The sequence below is a fragment of the Protopterus annectens genome, chromosome 8.part0, assembly GCF_019279795.1.
Source record: "Protopterus annectens isolate FY-2018-M chromosome 8.part0, PAN1.0, whole genome shotgun sequence".
NCBI lineage: Eukaryota > Metazoa > Chordata > Ceratodontiformes > Protopteridae > Protopterus > Protopterus annectens.
Window position 1 is genome coordinate 1,254,117,647 of NC_056741.1, and position 22,616 is coordinate 1,254,140,262.

Genomic DNA, 22,616 nt, shown 5'->3' on the forward strand with positions numbered 1-22,616 from the left:
AACTCTCTGCTAGAGAATCCGAAGCGTTCTGGGGTTTCGATTCTGCAGTAGCCAGGGGCTGCATAGTCACCTCACTGAAAACCGGAGGACCGGCGACCGGCCCAGCCAAGGCCTCGGAGTCTGGCTTGGATCTAGGCTGCCTGTCTTTATCTTTGCATTTTTTATGCACGCCAGTAGTCGGTTGCTCTGATGGCATAGTGTAATTAAATTTCCTACCAAAGTAGTGTGCGAAATCAAAGCGTCGCTTTATAGTTCGCTTATTGAACCTAGCACAAAACCGACAACCAGTGACGTTGTGGTCTGGGCCTAGGCAAGGTATACAATAAGAATGAAAGTCCTTATGAGGTATTTGCTTCCCACAAGAAATGCAATTGTTAACTTTTTCTGACATCGGACTGAGGCAAGAAAAGGTTCCCCAATGGGGTACTTAGCTTTGAAGACTTCGGACTGAAACTCGATTCGAAAATCTCAGGTGTCGGCTTCTGCTTCGGGCACCACGCGGCAAGAAAGACAGAAGAAAATGGCGTTGGATGCCTCTTATATACCCCCTGGCGCACTGACGTCAGGGAAGAAGTGACAGCAACTGACGCTGGACCAAGACATTGGAATTCGGGTCGACTGCGGGACCGCCTGACGGCAGGATAACCCAAGTGTGATGACTGCAGCAAGGTAATACGATGAACATCAACCCAATCGTCCTCCAATCTCAACAAAATTACAAGAAGGCCTATATGCTTAGCCTCTCGAATACCTTAATAAAAACAATGTTGAATCAAACATACAAAGGCTTTAAACTTTGTAATGACACAGGTCAGCTTCATGACATTGTTCTTATAACATGTATTTATACTCTAGTAATACTGCAGAATCGCTGAACTTACCTGCCCTCAGCCCCTCCCTCTATGGCATGTGATATATATGGTCAGCTATTAATTTTCTCTCAATGTCTAAGCCTCAAATGAGTGGCCTCTTACAGCACGTACACAACTCATAACTGATTCAAAGGGAGGTTGTAAATCACTGAATGGAGTGATGCAGCAACTAATTAATTCAAACAATTGTTGCTAGTGTTTTTATTTCTGGGAGTTAATTAAAAATAACTGCCCAGCTGGACAAGTCAGGCCATCAATAAATAAAATGAATGCACATATACACGCAAACATAAATAATAAAAACTTAATATGCTGTTTTGTTTATAAAAATGCAATCCAACATCACCCGTACCTGTAATCTGAGGATTTATGCCAGTCAGTAGACTCAAAATTGCAGGAATGGAATATGCAACCTAATGAAAATTAAAAAAAAATTAAATCTATACAGAGAGTAATGAAGCATTAATGAAGAAATGTATTTACAAAAAGCAATAAGATGCAATTCATGCAGTCAGTTTTGCAATGAGTCATCTACACAAACAGATTTAGCACAATGCCATAACGTGGCACATGTCCATTTACTTAAGTTTAGTGAGGTCTGTTCAATAGCTATGCCTGAACCATCATATCATTGTCATAAGGATCACCATTCTTTAAATTTACAATCAAATATAATGTTTGTAAAACAAAAGAATATCTCCATTTTCCAAACACCGATTTGGAATAAAATGGATGTTCTTCAAGCCATCTCCATGATGTAGAAGGATAATTCCTCACTCAACATAACAGACCTAAGTTTGATCAGCAAGTCCAGGCAAGGACAATGGAAAAGACTGGAGGGTGCTGACAGTACCAGCTCAACCACCCCAGGAGGAAGGGAGTGGAAAGTAGCCACTGCATAAGCACCATTTGTCAGAAGGGATGTGTTGGCCAAGCAGAAACTCGCAAAAAGAAGTGTCACTATGATCTGTGGCATGCACTACAGCTATACTGGGTATGTGGAAATACACCTTCATGCCTAAATGCGAAGATCTGTTCAGCAGGATTCTGACTGACACAGGGGGGTGGGGGGAAACAGCAAAGGGCACAGCTAAGATAAATAAAATAAGCAAAAGCAGTGACAGTTGATGGCTCATGGTTCCAGAATCTCATTCCCACAGTAGCTCTTAAAATCCCAAGTGGATTATCCAGTGAAAGGGACCAACCCCCATGTGGTGAAGCGGCAGGTAATATGGGGGAGTGAAAGGGTGACTTGAGGATCCACATAGGGGCCTGATGGTGAAGCTGATGGAGAAGGAAAAATGCACAGATGACTAAATAGCCATACTTCTTTCTAAACTTGAATATCATACCGTGAACAACTGGTTTTATTTTATCATCATACTGATAAACAAACAGGATTACCGCTGCCCTGTAGCAGCAAAGTAAGGTCACTATCATGCATTACTAGTTGATCATGATTTAGGTGCGTTACTCTTAACACTTTTGTCATTCTGTCCACAACAGGTTCCTCCAAAGCAGTTTTTGATACATTTTTTAATGGACCTGAATAAAAAGGTAACATGACGTGTGTGTGTGTGTATGCAAATCTTCATATTTCTGAAATCTGTATATATTCACACAGGAGTCTGATCGGCATGCATCTACTTCTACCTATTAAACATAATTTATTTTCTTCCTCGGCAGGTAAACCTTCTCCATCAAAAAGTTTCAACAGGACCCCTTATTTTAAGTTAGCACAAGGTTGTGCTTATCAGAATAGGTTATATTATGGATGGAAGAACTATATCATGCACTGGGGGTATTTGCAGACTTGACACCACCACATAGTATGATTCTGTCCTGTCCATCCTATACAAATAATACTGTTTGTCTCACAGTTATCTGAATGAATGGGTCTATCAACAAAAAATATATTGTCTGCCTTAGTATGTTTTCAAGATATTCAAAATTTCCATCCATCCAATGTTAATGAATCATATCCAGCTCCTATAGTGACCCCATAAGCAACTGCAACCATCCACAGTATTTACTAGACAAGCAGGGAATGGAATTTTCAAGCCTTTCTTCCATATATCATAAATATGGACACACACACACACAGATCTACATGAAAACATCAGCAATGAGATCACTGACACCACAAAACCGACAGTTCAAAAACACGAAAGTTCACATGCCCGACAAACCATAATCCCGACAGTCAACAAAACAAAACAAATTCATTTTCCGAAAAACACACACACAACACAAGCACAACAAAAACCTTACAAACCTACACTAAACCTTACATACACAACTATCTATGCACTAACCTTAACCCAAACCCTAACCCTAAAGTCCGTCACTAACACACACTTACCTTGCCCGCACCCTAACCCTAAAGTCCGTCACTATCACATACTTACACAGTCGCACTAATTTCGCATGTCGATGTTTTCAGCGTCGGGATTTTGAACTGTCGATCATTTCCATTGTCGGTCTTCTGGTGTCAGTGTTCTCGTTGTCGGCATTTCAAGCTTTCGTTGTTCTCAGGTAGATACACACACTATGATTCACATGGGCAATTTTAAGTTGCCAAACTGCCTACCTCATTCTGTGGGAGGAAATCAAAGTAACCATAGAAAATCAACATGAACACAGAGAAGGCCTACAGTCTCCTCATAAAAAGCACCCTACCGAACAAATGGGCCTGACAACCTCTTGGTATGAAGCAATAATGCTCCTTACTGAGTAACCCATTCCAGTTTTAAATGTTAACAGGAAGTCTGTTCCAAAGTCTAAGCAATTCGTAAAACATGACCCATCCTCATGAGTGCACAGTGTGTCCTCTGCACCACACACAAAGTTACAAGTGGGGTTCAGTCATTAAGTGTTCTGGAATCAAAGGGCCCACCAAGAGTACACCACAGATAGATTATTGGCAAAGCCACTTCTATCTATACTAGTTTATTTTATAACCAGTGGATTTCTCATCAGGTGCCCGAGTTATTTATTTAGTTCTGAAGGTACAGAAGGGAGCTAAATATATGGGATGACAGATTAATAATGAATTATAGGGGAATTAAAATGTCCCCAGTTCAGACCGAGCTACGACTGTCCCATGGACAATGCTATAAGATTTTTTTCTCAAGGCCACATTTTGATTGAAGCTGGACTTGTTTGTTGGTCATTACGGTTCCCAAGTACTTACACTGAAGAGTCTATCTGTCATGTAGTCAAAATAAGTAACCTTTTTTCAGTTTTGCCTCTACTACAAGTCCTGGTGATCAAAGATACGTCAATAATGTTGCACTAGACACACATTTAATCCAAGTCTTCTCATGGCAATCCTGAATTTTATAAAAGATGTAGCTATGTTACAAATGTTGCAGCTGTTTGATAGTAAAATGATCCCAAGTTAATTTCCAACACTGATGTCAGAAAAAAAATATCACAATTAATAAAGAATGTAATAAAAATCCCTGCGGAACACTACAGGTTACTCTCGCAGTGACTGACAGAAACCTTCTATGCAGACTATCGTATTCTGTTTAACTACCACAGTTTCAAAATTATGGAACTCACATGCAATTAAGACCTAGTTGTGACCCAGTTTAAAAATACATATCTGTAGTTTACAGAGTATGGTCCTTGCCATGACCTTTAGAATGCAGTGAGATTATTTAAACAGCAGCATTGTAAATGGTCAAAATATTCACACATCATATGTTGTCTTAAACAAAAACTGCAGGAAAAATAATTTCCTTAGGAACTGTGATAGCATCATAAATATTTCTATGATTAAAATAATAAGTGCTCAGTAATTGAAAAGCATGTGACAAAATTAAGCACAGGACAAGACACTTCACAGGACAACACCTTTGTGCCATTTTTCTTGTTTCTATTGAATGTGTAAATTGGATATCAGCTATGAAAATACAGGATGTGACATTATACTGCTCTTTTTTTAATGTAGGACATCATATATGAAAATTTATTTAAGACGAATGATTGTAACTAACTGAATGTCAGTCTTGTCTAACTAGCTTGAAGCTGCCGACTGCAGTTTCTGTGTTGGTGCCTAGTATAAATAAATGCAAAGCAGCGTTTTGCATGCTGGAACCAAAGTCTGATCAGCTGCTGATTTAGTGCCTTGTGAAAAAACAAATTCTGGTTAGTGCACATAAACCTTGCAGACTATAACCTTTTCAGCAGTATATTAGTAACTTTTTTTGCGCAGTACTTAACCTGTCTATATAACAGATGTACAATGCTGTACAGTCTTACAACTTTAATGTCTTCAAGTTTGCTTCTCATACAATATGAAAGATGTTCGCCATTAAGCAAATCTAACAAGAAATCAGGTCAGATCTCACATTTATTTATTATTTATTTTATTTTACATTTGTTTACTGGGATAGTCCAACTGGATACATATCCATTTTCAGTGGAGGCCCAGGGAGAAAAGCTCCAAAAAGACATTCAACAAGCTGTTAAATTTTTACATTTAAAACACAAAATAAAACACGAATAAAAGTATTTTTACACAGATGCAAACAAACAAAAAACAGGTGCACAATACTACATTTTTCCTCAGATGGAAAATTCTACACAGTGTTTTTAAGAATGATAGGGTGCTGAATGCCTAGTAGGCTAACCTGGTAGTAGATCCAAGGAGATCATAGGATTTATAAGTTAAGAAACAATAAAGTGTAGGCAGAAGTCCTCCATGTGCACACGAGTGATGGTTAGAGTTAGTCTGGAACAGGGCAAGGACATAGCCATTGTTTTTTAAAGTACTGAATCAGACTTTTCTTGAATTGAGGTAGAGACAGTTTAGATGCAAGATTAGCAGGAAGAGAATTCCAAGCTTTGCCAACAGAGTTAGCAAATAGAGATTTACCGGCTTTGTTGTTGGATTTAAGAGTTTGAATTAGCAGTCTTTCAGATGAACAAAGTGCGCTAAGGTTACTGTAGGGGGTGATGAGGTTTTTAAGTACGGGTGTATTATCTGGATGGTACAGGATCTTGTGTGCAACTATTAGTTGGTTAACCTGAAGTAGGTTAGGCAGGTCAAGCCACCCTAGTAGATTCAGGTTATGACATATACATACATTCCCATGAAAGCAGTCTTTTGGGAACTCTCAAAGTCATTACTTTGGTATTTTCTGATGTCATACAGTCTGTTTATTAAACTTTAGGGAGTCTTTCCTGTTTGAGAATGTTTCTGTATGAAAGCAGTCTTTCAATGATGTCATGTAATCTGTTAATAAGCTCCTTTGTGTTCTTGTTTCAAGGTGAATTACTTGACAGTCTAGGAAGTCTGTTGTTTCTTGCACTTGGGTCCTTATCTGTTTCCCTTGAAGCTTGTTCCAGACACTGAACATTCAGCTTATCCTTATCAGTATTTCTCTCAAGGTGTACCAGACTTTGACATTACATTTACAGATGAATGCCATAGCTGAGAACAGTTTAACCCTTTAATATATATATATATATATATATATATATATATATATATATATATATATATATATATATATATATATATATATATGCTAGCAAACAGAAATGTATGCATCTGTCTAAATTATTCTACATATAGTCTAGCAACACAAGTGTATATGCATCTAACTAGCAAACAGAAGTACATGCATTTATAAATCTCTAAATATATCATCTCCAACAATATAAATCTGAGATGTGTAACATTTCTATAAAATACAACTCCTGCCATGGTTATAGTACTTTCCAAGGACAGGAGTAAAACAAGAACCTTGTGGCACCGCACCAACTTATACACTATGGAACTGAATTTAAATTTGTTGTTTGACAATAAGGGCAATACAAATGCACAGGATGGTGGCAAAAGGTTAAGGAACATTACATATAATCCACTGCTTCATCTGATAGTGGCATGTTTTGAACATTTGTGTGAAAGGGACAACAGAAACATCTCTGTCAATTACATGAAACATTATTGTTTAACAAAGGATGAAAAGCAATTGTTGCTTGACTTGGCAAAGGACAAAACACTGAGTCATGAAAATAGACAATGGGAGTAGGGTAGTGTTAATGGATACAATGGAGTATTCCACCAGGATGATGGAAGCGTTAACTGATTCATCTAAATATTGACAAGTTTCAAAGAATGAAGAGAATATTACATTCAATAAAACTGACAACTTATTATTTATTTGATTTACTGACACATGGTGTAGTGGATAACTCTGACTACAAGTTTTAATAGTCAAAAATCCTACTGTACCAGACATTTCTGGAATATAGAAGGTGCATAAACGAACAGTCAACCACTTTTATGTCTAATGGTACAAATGATTCTAAAACCAGATCTTTAGCTATGCATGGTTACAAGTTAAAACAGTTTTTTTTAGCAGTAACCACATACTTAAACCATACCTCTCAACAGGGAAACATCAAAAATCTGGACAAAGGCCCATAAAAAGAGGTACAAATCTGTACTCTGTTTAACGTAAAATTTGCATGCATAATTATGTAGCCCCACCCACTTCAATGGAATTGTGGGATACCAACTTTTAAATGGAAACTGAAGAACATACAACCAAAACATGGCCCCAGCCCAGACCCTGTAGTAAATTACTTATTTATTTATTTATTTATTTTTAATGTGTAGCAATGATGTTCACTGGGAAGGGAGAAGATGATGAACCTTAGGATTTTGTTTTTGGTGACTTACCACAAAACCCACATACTGTAAAAGTAGGGCATTTAATGGTAGGCAATATTCTAATCTTAGTAAAAGAATATTATAGTTTGCTAGGACATCCAATAGTCATTTTCCATGGCCTACTAATCAGTGGCATGGCTTGAGTTTGTGCTGCCCGGGGCCATATGAGTTTGCCTCTCTTCACCCCTGGCCCCGTCACAAAATCATAGTCGAATGGGACCCCCCCATACATAGCCCCCCCGCAGCCATTCCAATTTCCCATTACTTGGCTATTTTCCCCATTTACCATAAGCACTGTAATGTGTGTACTGCTTTACTTCGACGTTGATTATTTGGATTTCATTTAAAACTTTTATTTTACATTTTATAGCACAAATACTAACAGACGTCTGCTAAACAAAGCCATACAGTCTCGCAATGAAAATAGACTTAGCATTAAAACTTCTCTGCCCTTGAAACTCACATTCATTAAAACAGCATTGAAACCCACATTCAAAGAAAATGCATTTGGCCAGTGGTGGATAAAGATTACCTTTGGGCTGTTTTCAAATCATAAGCCCCTTGCACACAAAACATACATGTTTTCTTTGATATATTGTATTAAATTACATTCCTTTTATAATACAGCACACGTGTTGCAGGGCATTTTAAATGTATTGTTTTGAACATTTTTCCACTAAGCATTGCAATGAAACAAAATACATGAACCACTAATGACAAAACTGCCCAGTTCAGAACATTTCCATCATAGAAGTCTACTCAAACTTCTACAATCCACCAGTATCAGTAAATATGCACAATCTCTGCAGAAGTAAGTGTCATCTAAATAATTCCACATTAAAGAGATCTGTAAGATCTGTAACTAATGAAGAGGTTGCTGCTAGCAAACAACTTAATATTTCATTGTTTCATCTACAAATAAAGTGAAGCACCAATAAGACACACACAGGCATAAACGAAGCAGCAATAAGACACACACACACACACACACACACACACACCTGGCTGTAAATGAAGCAGCAATAAGACAGACACACAGACACACACACACACACACACACATCTGGTCATAAATGAAGAAGCAATAAGACACACACACACGTGGCCGTAAATTAAGCAGCAATAAGTAAATGAATGCACAGTTTCAAATGTAGCACACTCCTGCTTCTAAACACAATGCTATTAAAAAGAAATGTAGCACACTGCCTTTTCTCCTATTATCCCTTTGACACAAAAAGTTAGACTGTTAAGGGATAGCATATTGGTTTTAAATGGGTTCCAAATTCTGTTTTAGAACATCATTTGGAATAACAGTCAATAAGAGTTTGGAGGGTGCAACTTGCAATATTGTATTATTTGAATTTATTTAGGCAAAAGTAATGGTTTCCGCCAGGAAGGACAGATAATACGTGAAGAAGTAGGGTTTACATGATTCCAGCGCACATTTTAAATATACATGAAATGCTATGAATGTCTGTTATAGAAATGGAATGTACACGAGGCTCAAACGCTCAATGCATGTATCACAGTCTCACAGATTATTTCTAGAGTGACTTATAACCTTTATAAAATAGTCACATTACTGTTTACAAATACGACAAATAAATGGCACCTGTTTCTTTGTTTAAAAAGTGGTAGTGCAAGAAAGGACATAGGCTTAAGTTGTGGAACACAGATATATCAATTGCCTTATATTCAGTCAACCTACTGGCCCCCATGAGTTTCATTCTTTTTAATGAACGGTTCTCCTGCTGCAGCATACATTGCATAGAGCTTTGACTATGGTTAACTTTAGGCCATTCAAAAAGATTTTATTTATGACATATAAGTAAATGAGGTACTTACGTATTATCGCAACCACATTTTCGCACTAATGCTGGTTGCTTCTCCTTGTCAACTGGGACCAATGAAGTATGACAAAACCCCAGAGACATGTTTTCTTTAATGTGTTCTTGTTTTTGGGAAAGTTTCTCACTTCAACAGCTGAAAAAATAAGGTTTGAAAAATAGGTTTCCCCATTTACTGCCAGCATCTCAAGATATCAGTTAAGCAAGTCCCCCATTCCACTTAAAATGCTTTCCGCGCTCTTTTTTCTCAGCCTTTGCCCTGAAAACAGAGAGCATCAGGAAAGAAAAGCAAAGCAGTACCCTAACTTCTTAAAAATGTAATCGGGAAGGGTAGACTGTGAAAACATGATCTTGGGGGCGGATTTGTAAAATGAGTAAGGGTTTGCACATCTTAGGATTTGTGGCTAGTGTGCTCGAAAGCAACTAATCCGTTGGAAGTGTGTGTGTGTGCGTGTGTGTGTGTGTGTGTGTGTGTGTGTGTGTGTGTGTGTGTCTGTGTGTCTTAACATTGTACGCCATGACTGCCCACGCTCCTTTCAGGCCAACGTATGTATTTACAGACAGCCACTGTGATCGCTCGCTAAATTCAATGCTTGACATCTTTCAAGCACGCTAGCCACAAATCCTCAAATTTGAACCCTTACTCATTTTACAAAGCCACCACCAACATCCCAGAAGAGTTTTTCACAGTCTACCCTTCCTGATTGCACTCCCTTGTTGTTTGAGTAAAAGACAAGAAAGTCCAGCACGTTGGAAAATGTGGTTGCGATAATACGCAAGTACCGTAAATAAAAGCATAGCTGTCAGTTCCTGCACCTGTCCGTAAATGAAGCAAGTAGCACACACAGACTCAGTAAAAATGAAATTAAATAAAACTTTCAAGCAAGCTCCTGCTTCTAAGCACACTAGTGTAATACACAGATTTGTTAGCACTAGTCCTGCCATTTAAGTAAAAAGACAATTTGCACATTCCTGAAGCACAGTTTCTCCTGCTTAAAGGCAAAAGCTGTTTTTTACCTGGAGAAGCCGAACCAGAGCCATCTGTGCATAACTGCCTGTAGGCTGCAGACGTTAAATAAGTAAAGCGGGAAAACAAACCAGCCGTTAAATAAGGAAAGCTGAGCCAAGCTGGGGGACAAAACTGATGTCATCATGCATGCCCTGGTGACGTCAACAGTAAAAACAACAACAAAAGAAGAAAATCGGAAATGAAAGGGGCCACACTGGAATTTGTGGCACTCCACTATTTTACCCTCAAAACCGGTATTTACCAAGGAATAGGGTATGGTTGAGAGGTATGACAAACATTGTAAAAAGTTCCACAAATCCTTATCAAGATTAGAGTTTTATTTTTTTTTTTTAGCTATAACAGTACTATTCATCTATTTACTGCAATTCTACATTATTGGGTATGGATTGGTTTATTGCTGCAATTTTGGGCTTTATTGATTTGATTAACAATGAATTAAGGATATTTGCAGACTTAATGGGAAAACACTTAAAGACGTTTTCTTTTTCCAAGGACATTTCCATCAGTTACAAGTGGTGAAGATAGCATTGTCAGCTCCATTTTTTTGTCATTGTGAAACTGTTGGATGATTCAGCCACCCCAAGCAGGATGTGTATACTATAACACATTCATCCAGTGCCAATGTTACTTCCTCAAAAAGATATCAGGTTTACATATGTGCTCTACCTTTAATAAAGGAGTCAAGTAACACTTGGCCCCCAATACTGCGGTGGTGGTGCTGCGGTAGCGTTATCGCCTCACAGTTAGACGTTGCCTGTTCGATTCTCAGTTAGAGCGTCTTCTGTGTGGCGACATGCGTGAATGGGCGTTCCTTCGTTGAAGGTTGTGCGTTAGGCCCGGCAAGCCAGTACGTAAAAAATCTACTGCCAATCATTAGCGGACCGGAGTTCCGCTGTGGCGACCCCTAACCGGGAAAAGCCGAAAGAAACAAACAAACAAATTATCTCCATTAAACTGCATTATTTACATAAGCTATATTTCCATTACACTGTATAGTATACATAAAATATTGTGGCCTGAAGTGATATCTTCTTAGCATTTTGTAGCAATGGAAAATAAAATACATTATGGAATCCAAATATTTAAAAAAATTCACATGTAGGTAAGATTTTTAGATGACATTTTTATTATTTGGACTCGCACTACCATAGAATCAGATAAATTGTGTGATATATAGAAAGAACAACTACATTTTTAGATTTACATATAATGAACTTACTTGGATGTTAAGACTGCTGTGGATTATACTGATAAACTATTATTTTTATAGAAAGCTTACCTTCTAAGATGCCTACCTGCATTACTCAAGCTGTCACCCTTTTAAGCAGAAGTACAGTATAGTTAAGGGACAAACTGTCTACCTCTCAGGAATAATATCCAATGACAAAGTTATTTCCCAGACAGCAGGGAAATGTTATGGATATTTTAAATATGAGGGGATACCCAAGAGATATGCTCCAAAGGGCAGCTGCTGAAGTATCCTTGTGAAGAGCAACAATGTTTAAACCTATCATACAGAGAGTAAAAATGGAATTAACATAAGGAAAAGGTCAGGAAAAGGAGTGGATTTAACTAGAGCAACAACCATGCCCTTTCTTTCAGAAACAAAACAAAGTAAGTCATTAATTACAAAAAAACTGACAGACTTTTTTTTTTTTTTTTACAAATGAATGAAGCAAAAATTAGGATAGGTGCTCACATTTCTATATAGCAGAAATAGAAATATTTAAATAATTGATGGGAAATTCTAAGAACAAAAGATAATCATTAAACATACTGAAGAAATGTGGCGAGTTTATGTTCTCCAAGTACATTAACAAGGGCCCTTAACTAGTTGTAAAAGAGCACTCTAGAACTGCAGGATGCAATAAAAAATATGATTGCAACACTAGACACGTTTTTTATATTGCAGATTGCATGTCATGCAATGCAGATTATATAGTGAAGACAACAAACAAAGTAGCAACAAGACATTAGCAGGGTGGATTTGAGAAATGCCCATTTGGTTCCATGCAATAAATGCAAGAGATTTTTTTTTTTTTTTTTAGAAAACATTACAGTTAAGGAAAGAGGAGGACATTGCACTGGAATATAGGGAATTATACTGGCAGCTCAAGTTGAATACCACTTAAATTCCAGAATTTATTGACAGAGTTTCAGTTTCCATCGTTTTACAACTGAAGGCAGCTAAACTTTGAACATAGCTGTATGTTAATAATAGGTTGCTTTTAAAAGAATTCTAGACCCTAATATAAATTATATGCAATAATTTAAGCCTTTAAAAGATTAAAACATGACATTTTTAAATGTTGTGTGCTTCTTTAGGGGGTTACTATTTTTAAAAAGTATACATTGTCAAGAAGGGACATTGTCTTGTATCTTTTTAAAATGTCAGCTGATTGACTGATGATAATTACTTAGAAAAGTAATACAACCACCACCAAACTCTGAACCAAGACAGATGTAAGATGGTAAAAGGTAAAAAAACATTCACAGTAAGAAACTGTTTGCTGCATGTAAATATACACAAAGGCACCAGAACCAGGTCCACTAATATAAAATCTTTTAATCAATCTAAGTGCTTTCATCCTTGTCTAAAGACTTCATTAGAAATATTAAAACAATTAAACTGTAAGTCATTACATACAAGCCTATATCCAATAAAAATGCACCATACATCAAGAAAATAATTCAAACTTTTAAAGTGACGTCATTAAAAACTAAAAACAAAAGCCTATATTGAATACATAAATATATTTGTATCAGAGTGTATCAATTAACCAACAGATATTGTCACAATGTTTAAGGTATTCACCTCACATACACAAGGTGCAGTGTTTGATTCCCACACGGGGTACAAACATAACCAAAACAGAAGACAAACTGATAAAAAACACATGCAAGGCAACAGACATTCTGACAACTCCAGCTCAATAATCTTCAGATCTGAATAAGTTTTATTATAAAATAAAACAAAAGCACTAATATCACTTTTCAAGTTGTTTGAGCTGAATTTGTAAGAATCCCTGTGACCTTGCATCTGTTTTTCATGGGGTACAAACATACCAACAGCCAGAAATATTAAACATTTTAAATATTGATGATTAGTCTAATATACTGGATCTACACTTCAGAACAGTGCCAAGAGAAAGCATTTCATTCAGTCATGGCTTAATAGTATCATTCAGTCTTATTTGCCATTTAACTCTTTTTGTTCTAGTAACAATCCACCATTACCTCCACATTCTGAAACAAACTATCAATCACAAAAAATAAATATTTACTAAAACCAGGGCATTAAAGTTTTTTTTTTTTACTCTTTGGTTTTGCCTGGTATGCACATTAGTTCCTTTCTGGATTCTTTTCTAGGATACATCATCATACAAGAGGCTGCATTTTGTTAGGAAATCCGTGCCCGGAGCTACAACTCTAACAAGAGTTTCTGGAATGTCTGGAAGAAACGGACAACATTTACAAGACTTTTTCTTTAACCAAAATATGACCTTGCAGCAGATGTCCATTATCATTTTTTTTTTCAAATCATCCACCCAGTGGTGTACACACTGGCTCTAGATGATTACACTGTCAACATGACACCCCATCCCTATGTGCAAAAATGGGAAAAAGGGTTGTTGATGGATGGATTTGGAGAAATTACAAAAAACATAGTGGAGTGTAGCTGCACGGTCCATCTAGGTAAAGTCTTGTAAACAAGTAAATGTATAGTAACATTGTTTTGGGGCAGCTATGTATGGGACAGAGTTAAAATGGTGGCATACAATATTTGCCAGATCGAAGTTTTCATTTGTATGCATGTCACATTAAGCCTTTCCATGCAGCTTAGAAATTCTACCAATAAAGAGGTATATTATAAATAGTCTGTAGGCTCATAAGGAGAATCCTTCTCCATGCAGAATCATTGACAAAAGATGTGAGGGGGACCATTCAGAAATGTCACAACAGGAATTACAGTTCTGAAAATGCTAAAAGACGATCAGAGAACATTCAAAGGAGCCACAGAGGAATCTGTATTACAATTAGGACAATGAAATAATCACAGGCTGTATGAGAAACTACATTCTCCCAGAAGATTAGCTGCATTTACGGGTTCATGTGTACGTGTTTAAAGCACTTTAGTATCCAGCTTAAAAATGAAAGGCAAATGTGCACAGTGTATCAGGCTGTAACTCCCCCCACTGTAATCTACGCTACTTGGTATATTGTGAAATTTAAATGTTAACTTTGCTTGAAAATTACCTACAGTCATTGCAATAGTAATAAAACATTTCTAGCTGTACTCACACGCTGTCTTTGATATTCATCTGAATAGCTTTGAGACAAAACACTAACAAAAACACCATTTAAGCGTATATACTCATTACAACCCCCCACTGACTAATTTGTCTCCTTACATTTAGTATGCAGAAATTAATAACTTTACATGGACTGTGTTGAAGGCCTTAGCCAAATCCAAGCAGGCTGTGTATACAGAAAAACATTAATTCAGTGCCAATGCTGCTTCCTGACAAAGAAATCAGGTTTAAATATGTAATCTACCTGTAATAAACCCAACCCAGAAACAGAAATATGTGATCTACCTGTAATAAACCCAAAAACATAAATATGTAATCTACCTGTAATAAACCCAAAAACATAAATATGTAATCTACCTGTAATAAACCCAAAAACATAAATATGTGATCTACCTGTAATAAACCCAAAAACATAAATATGTAATCTACCTGTAATAAACCCAAAAACATAAATATGTAATCTACCTGTAATAAACCCAGAAACTCAAGGGTCAAGAAGTGATGGTCCCCAGTTTTCTGTTAGTTGAATTATTCTCTCAATTACACTGCACATTACACGCAAGATGTACTGAGCTCATACTATCAGGGCCTGAAGTGATGCCCTCTTGGCATATAATTAACATTTTTTTTTCTTAAAGTTATTAATTAATTACTGATACATAAGGATGTTTCTAATCGGAGTGTTTTTCATTAAGCTATTGTTATTATCACTCATTGCCTAATGATGATTTAATACTAACTAGGTTTAGTCGAATAATTATGCATCAAGTGACTGTTCAGCATTATACCACTTTTTATAGTAGTAAACAACACCAAACCAAACAAGCCATGCAATGTTTTTCTAGTTTAATGATGTTAGAACTGCTACATGGAGCCTGGAACTGGGCACAATAGTGTCTTGTTATTCATGCAGTTAGATCACTACTTCTTTCAAGTTCACCATTGAATGACAAACTCTCTCCTCTCAGCAGAACTGTTACTAATGGTTACAAGCACTAAGAAAAAAGTTATGTACTCACCATAACGTTCCATGTTTGTAGTCCATCTCGCCCTTCATTCTTACATATGGTTTGGAGCCGATCCTCGGCTCCGACTCAGCCGATTACAAAGCTCTAAGTCTCTCAGTTGGCTCGTGGCAAGATAGGTATCCCATAGTGCACTAGTAAGAATCCCCAGATCTTGTCTGCTGCTGTCTACAAAAGTGACAGAAAAAAAATTTCCACCAAGGAACAACAACAAAGATGAAAGGTCTCCACCCTACAGAAGAGAAATACCATCTTGTCTCCAGATCCTCCAAGGATATATGGACAGGGGGTAGGTGGGTGGGTTCGTAAGAATGAAGGGCAAGATGGACTACAAACATGGAACGTTATAGTGAGTACATAACTTTTTTATGTTCTGTAGTCCTATCTCGCCTTCATTCTTACATATGGGACAGCATCCCTAGCACCTTTTTCTCGGATGGCTCACAGGAATATACTCCTAAGAACCGTGGAACCAAAGGAGTCTCCACCTCTTGAGGCCAAATCCAATTTGTAATGAGTAATAAAGGTATGAGGGGTAGCCCAAGTTGCTGCTGCACAAATACGGTCAATTGGAACTCTGGCTTGAAAGGCAGCAGATGTGGATAATGATCTGGTAGAATGAGCCTTAATTTTAAACGGGAGTTCCTTGCCATTGGAAGAGTAAATAAATGAGATACAGTTTGAAATCCAATTTGATAGAGTTCTCTTAGAGACTGGCATACCTTTTCTTCTCTCAGAAAAAGATACAAACAATTTGTCTGATTTTCTAAGTTCCTTGGTTCTATGTAGATAGAACCTTAACTGCCTGTGAACATCAAGTTGATGAAATTTATATTATGCACTGTTTGAATGTTTAGGAAAAAATACTGGCAGTTCAATAGTTTGAATCAAATTAGACTGAGAGAAAATCTTGGGGATGAAGGACGGATTTGTACGAAGTGAAACTCTGTCTCTATGAAATATCAAATAAGGAGGTTTGACTGACAGTGCTTGTAACTCTGACACTCTTCTGGCGTATGTAACAGCTAATAGAAAAATGGTCTTCCAAGCAAAGAACTTCAGTTCACAAGAATGTGTGGGTTCAAAAGGCAGGTAAGTAAGTTTGAATAGAAATAAATTTATATCCGAAAGAGATACAGGTTCCTGAAAGGGAGGTCTTAGCAAGGTAGTGCCTTTAAGGAAAGTTTTACACAATCTGTGTGCCATAAGATTAGGCTGTTTTCCCAAATGAAAATTGGAGATAACTGCCAAATGAACTTTGACTGTAGCAGCAGCTGATCCCTGGTGAAAAGGTTTGATTAGGAATTCTAACACCAAGGGAATGGGGGCTGTGTAAGGATCCACATTTTTCTCTTTTGCCCAGATAGAAAATCTTTTCCATTTGCTAGTGTATAATTTCCTACTGGAAGGCTTGTGGGAAGACATGAAGATATGGGTCACTGCAGATGAAAAATCATGAAGCCTGACTATGGATGGAAGTGGAACAGCCATGCTGTCAAGTTGAGGGTGTGGAGGCAGGGATGGGGGGTACCTGACATGTATGTCAAGAGGTCTGGAACTGGGTCAAGAGTCCATGGATCATTTAGAAGGTGAGGCCCGAGAAAGGGGAACTAAATCTGACGAGACCAGTAAGGAGTGATAAGAATCATTCTGCTTCCCAATGTCTTTGCTTTCTGGATCACCTTCTATATGAGCGGAAAGGGGGGAAATGCATAAGGAAGTCCCGGAGGCCAATTGTGAACATGTGCGTCTCTTGGTGTCTCCCCTGGAGGGGGGATAAGGGAGAAGTAGCTGCTGCATTTGGCATTGATTGGACTGGCAAACAGATCGCAGCAAGGCTGTCCCCATTTGCAGAAAATCTGTTCCACGACTTTATGATTCAGAGGCCACTCGTGAGGCATCAAGATTGCCCTGCTGAGCTTGTCGGCTACCACATTGGTTGCCCCTGGTATATGCGTTGCTACTAGAAAGTGTTGTGAAGATATCACCCACTGCCAAACATGAAGAGTCTCTCGACATAGGGGGTAGGATCTGGTTCCTCCTTGTTTTAAATACCATACTACCGACATATTGTCCAACTGGATTGCTATCGTCCCTAGAGGAAGAAAGTGGTGAGGTGCTTGCAACGTTAGTAGCACTGCTTTCATCTTTAGGACACTGATATGCAAGTCAGCCTCAGGATCTTGCCGTGTGCCTTGGACAGTCTTGCCTAGATAATCCCCCCCCACCCTAACCGGGAGGCAACCGTGTTCACAGTAGCAACAGGTTGGCGAGGAAGGAAGGGTGTTCCTGTCATTAGTTGATTGGGCTGAATCCACCAACGAAGGTCCTTTTTGCAATATTCTGTTATTAGAATAGGATGAGACAGAGGCAGTTGTTGAAGAGACCACTGGGAAAAGAGTAGCCACTGAAGGATTCGCATACATAGTCTGGCTAGTGGAACTAGAGTTATGGCAGAAGCCATGAACCCTAAAAGTTTCAGCACTGTCTTGGCTTTGACTCTTTGTTGAGGAAGTAGACTGTATATCTGTTGCCAGAGATTTTGTATTCTGTCTGCAGGAAGACCAGCCATCATGGTAACTGTGTCTATTTCTGCGCCTATAAACATCACATATTGAGAGGGTGACAAGGCAGACTTCCCAATTTATCATAATCCCAAGCTGAGTGCAGAGCTGGGTGACTGAATTTCTGGCTTGTACAAGAAGGTGCCTGGTGCTGGCGGTCAGGAGCCAGTCGTCTAGGTATGGAAACACTTGGAATCCAAGACGTCTCAATTGAGCTGTCACTACCGGCATGCATTTGGTGAACACAATGGGGGCTGTGGAGAGACCAAAGGACAGAGCATGAAATTGGTAATGACTGGCTCCCAGCCAGAAGTGTAGATGACTCCTTGATGCTCTGTCCATTTTTATGTGATAGTACGCATCTTGGAGGTCTACGGAGCACATCCAATTGTCTTTCCCTAAACAGAGGGAGTACAGACTGCACTTCTTCACTGATTCATTTAATTTGCTGAGGTCCAAAATGGGCCTCCAGTCCCCTGTTTGTTTTGGCACTAAAGAATCTGGAGTAAGTTCTGAATCCTATCTGGTCTGCGGGGACAGTTTGGATGACTCTCTTTGTAAGCAACTTTTGAACTTCTATGGTTGATTGATCCCTGTGATTGGGTGGAATATCTGGGATTTTCTTGGTGGTATGGGGTGGAAGAAAGAAAGGTATGGAGGAGTATCCTCTGGTGATTATTCTTTGTACCCACTTGTCTTTGATGATGTTGAGCCAGGCTTCTGGATACACAGATAAGCGACTCCTGACTGGCTCCAGAGAAGCACAGTTGGGCCCCACTTCAAGAGCGCTTATAGGGACCATCCACAAAAGGAATCGCGGCCACACAGGTTTTGTGGGCCCCCCAGCCTCTAGGGCAATGTCTACCATTAGTTCCTCCTCCTCTGCCTCTGAAGGAGGACTCACCCTGTGTATCTGGGGAAAAATCTCTGGGATTTCTTGAACCACATTTTCCCGACTCTTTGACCCTTGGGATATGGTCTAGAAGGGATGGAAAAATGTACTCCCACGGCAGAGAGAGTTTTCCCTTCCTGCTCGCAGCACCTGGTGAGTGTATCTTTTACCTCAGGTCCAAACAAAGAGGAACCATCAAAGGGGAGGGTTGGTAAAAGTAGATTTGAAGGGCTCTGCAAAGTTACATAAATGCATCCAGGAGGGACTCCTAAGGGAAACACGTGAACCCGCTGCCCTACTCGTTCCATCTGCTGCACAGGATATCCGCTTCATGGAGGAGTTAACAATGGAGTTTAAGGTGGACAAATGAGCAGTAACTTTCTCAGGGACTCCTTCAGTTGACGTACCTTGGAGAGCATCTCCTAGCTCCTTTAGAAGATCTCTTTGAAGCCTAGTAAAATGAGTGAGGTAATTCAGCAATCAGTGTAAAAGCCGCTGAAGAGAAGATACACTTCCCATATCTATCCATCATTCGAGACTCCTTGTTCGGTGGATGGACAGATGTAGAAGTCTCTGCTAGTTCCTTCTTTGTGGCTGCCACCACCACCATGGCATCTAAAGGCACACCTTTGGTCAAAAAATCTTTTTCTTTGGGGGCTGAAAGAAATTTGTTGGGCCTTCTGGGGACTGGTTCCATGGCATCAGGAGTTTCCCAAATCTTTCGACTAACTAGGTCCAGCAGCTCATCAAAAGGTGGAGACACCCAAGAGGCTAAAGATTGAGAACCAAAAGTCTTCAGGTACACTGACTCATCAGAAGGGGTGACAGTGGGCCAGCTGCCTCTCTGTTTAAGGATCTCTAAGATATCTACAAAGGAGATATCAGAGGATGACCTAGGGGACCTTTCTGACTCCTCAAGGTCAGTGTCCAAGGTGATGGACTCATCCGGGGAGTCTACATGCTTCCTCTTGCAAGTTCTTTTCCGAGGGGGCTCCTCAGAAGGGTATTCTGGGGAGATCTTGGAAGACTGGAGGCTACCCAATGGGGGCTCCTGAGGCTGCAGGTCTCTGCTGCCAAGAGAGAGAGAGGGTGCTGAGACAGAGGTCGATGCTTGAGAGGGAAGGCTCTGAGTAAAAATTTACCTAAACAGCAGAGGCCTCCAAAGCAGACACCCAAACAACTGCTACCTCAAGACACCCCACAAGCAACACATAAACCACAAAAGCAGTGTGCAAAGCAGTCACAGCCCTTAAGGCCAAATACAACACCAAACATACTTGTCATAGGTGACTCCATAGTCAGACACACTGACGTCCCACTCACCAGGCTGAACAAGGAGAGGGTCACAGTAAGCTGCCTATTGGGCGCTAGAATCCGCCACATAACACAAGCACTCGGGTCACTCCACGGCAAGTACAAATATGACACAGTCATTGTCCATGCTGGTGTGAACGACCTGAGACATACCTCCCTGGACTACATGAAAAGAGACATAGAGGAGCTCTCTGATTATGTAGCCCAGGCAGGTATGACCCTAACCCTGAGCAGTATCCTTCCTTCACCAAGAATGATGCCACAATATAGAGACAAGATGATCAGCTTTAACAATTGGCTTAATGTCTGGTGTCATTCAAAGGGGATCCAGTGTCTGTCTGCCTGGGATGACATGCTTGACAAGCCACGCTGCTTCGCAAGGGACGGCTTGCACCTGTCACCCCTGGGATTCCGGATATTGGCTAAGGCTCTTGCCACCCCATAGTGCCTTTTTTAGGCAAGGCTCAAATTCTAAACCTACCACCCTAGAAAACAAAAATGGAAAGAAACTGAGGGTAATGCTGCTCAATTCCAGAAGTCTAAATCTCAAAATGCACGCACTCGAGGCCCTTCTCAGTATGGAGAACATCGATGTCTGTGCTGTAACTGAAACCTGGTTCAAGGCTCCTGAGAGCACACCGGCACTATTAGGTTTTACCTCATATCATGCGTTCCGGCCCCAAAACCCAGACCACACCACAAAAGGAGGGGGTGTATCCATATTCATAAAGGATACCCACACCTCCAGGTTGGTGGCAACGCATAAGCTTGGAAACCATCCAGGTGCAACTAACCATAGGCAAAACTGCTCTACAAATTGTAGCATGCTACAGGCCACCCTCTCAAACTCAGGAACCCCACACAGCCTTCCTGAAGACACTGGAGGGTATAAATGTATCTCCAAACACCATCATATTGGGTGACTTCAACTACCCGAACATAGACTGGGAACATTACTCAAGCCCTAACTTTCTAGCCCAACGGTTCCTGGAGTTCATAAATTCAAATGCCATGGAACAGCTAGTCACTGTTCCCACGAGGAGAAAATATACTAGATCTCATTATCACAAACATGGGGACAAAATGCTCCACACCGAAGTATATCCTCATTGGTGAGATCTGATCATAAACTAATCTCACTGGAAATCCACACCCGCCCCCACCCCAAACAAAAAGACCACAGTGAAGAACTTCTCTAAAGCAAACTTCACACTACTCAAGACTGGTGTGGTATCCTTCAAGGCCCCTGAGACAGTGGAAACCACAACCCAAGCTGCGGAAGCCCTTACAAATGCCTTCTATGAACACCTCCAGGACTGCATGGATCAGGCAATCCCAAATAAAACCAAGACTCTTTCCACAAAGGGCAAACGTCCAGTCTGGTGGACCCCAGCCATTAACAAACTTTACAATAAGAGGAGAAAGCTATTACATGATAGAACAAAATCCATAAAAGGAAGTCACCCTGATCATTATTAGTAAAAAATACGAGCACTCATAAAATCAACTAAGGCCAATTTTGAGAAAAATTGCCATGGATTCAAAGGACAATCATAAGGCCTTTTCAGCTATGTTAGGAACCTGGGTGGAAACTCCCAGATATGCTCAGAATTAGTCCAAAATGATACAAAAATCACTGAACCCACAGACATTGCCAACATACTGGCAGACAGGTTCAGTGCAAACTTCACCCCCCCCCCTAAAGGAGAGATAACTATCCCAGCGGAGTGTAGCCTCCCAGACATCTCAAATGCACAGGTGAAAGCTGCTCTCTCTAAAGCTAAAACACAGCATCAATGGGACGGATGGTGTCCCCGGCTGTGTACTACACAAGCTAAATGAGGAATTAAACCCGCACATAAGGCAGCTGTTTAATCTCAGCCTTACCACAGGATACGTGCCCAAGGAGTGGCATATGGCAACTGTGGTCCCACTCCACAAAGGCGGTGCCTCACGGACCCTGGTAATTACCACCCCATAAGCTTAACAAGTCTAGTCTGCAAAGCTATGGAGAGGATCATAATGGAGCTCATAAACAAAGATATAGGGACTTGCAGACATTGGACCC

The 22,616-nt window shown here is 39.6% G+C and overlaps 1 protein-coding gene across 1 annotated transcript in view; it reads right to left on the minus strand.

Annotated features, from left to right (window-relative positions):
- The window catches only part of TMEM220 (transmembrane protein 220), a 377,894-nt gene that overhangs the window by 102,143 nt on the left and 253,135 nt on the right, over nucleotides 1-22,616 (minus strand). Inside the window, exon 3 of the mRNA XM_044080747.1 lies at nucleotides 1,225-1,285. Within this exon, the coding sequence (XP_043936682.1) occupies nucleotides 1,225-1,285 (61 nt within the window). The remainder of the gene's footprint in view (nucleotides 1-1,224; nucleotides 1,286-22,616) is intronic.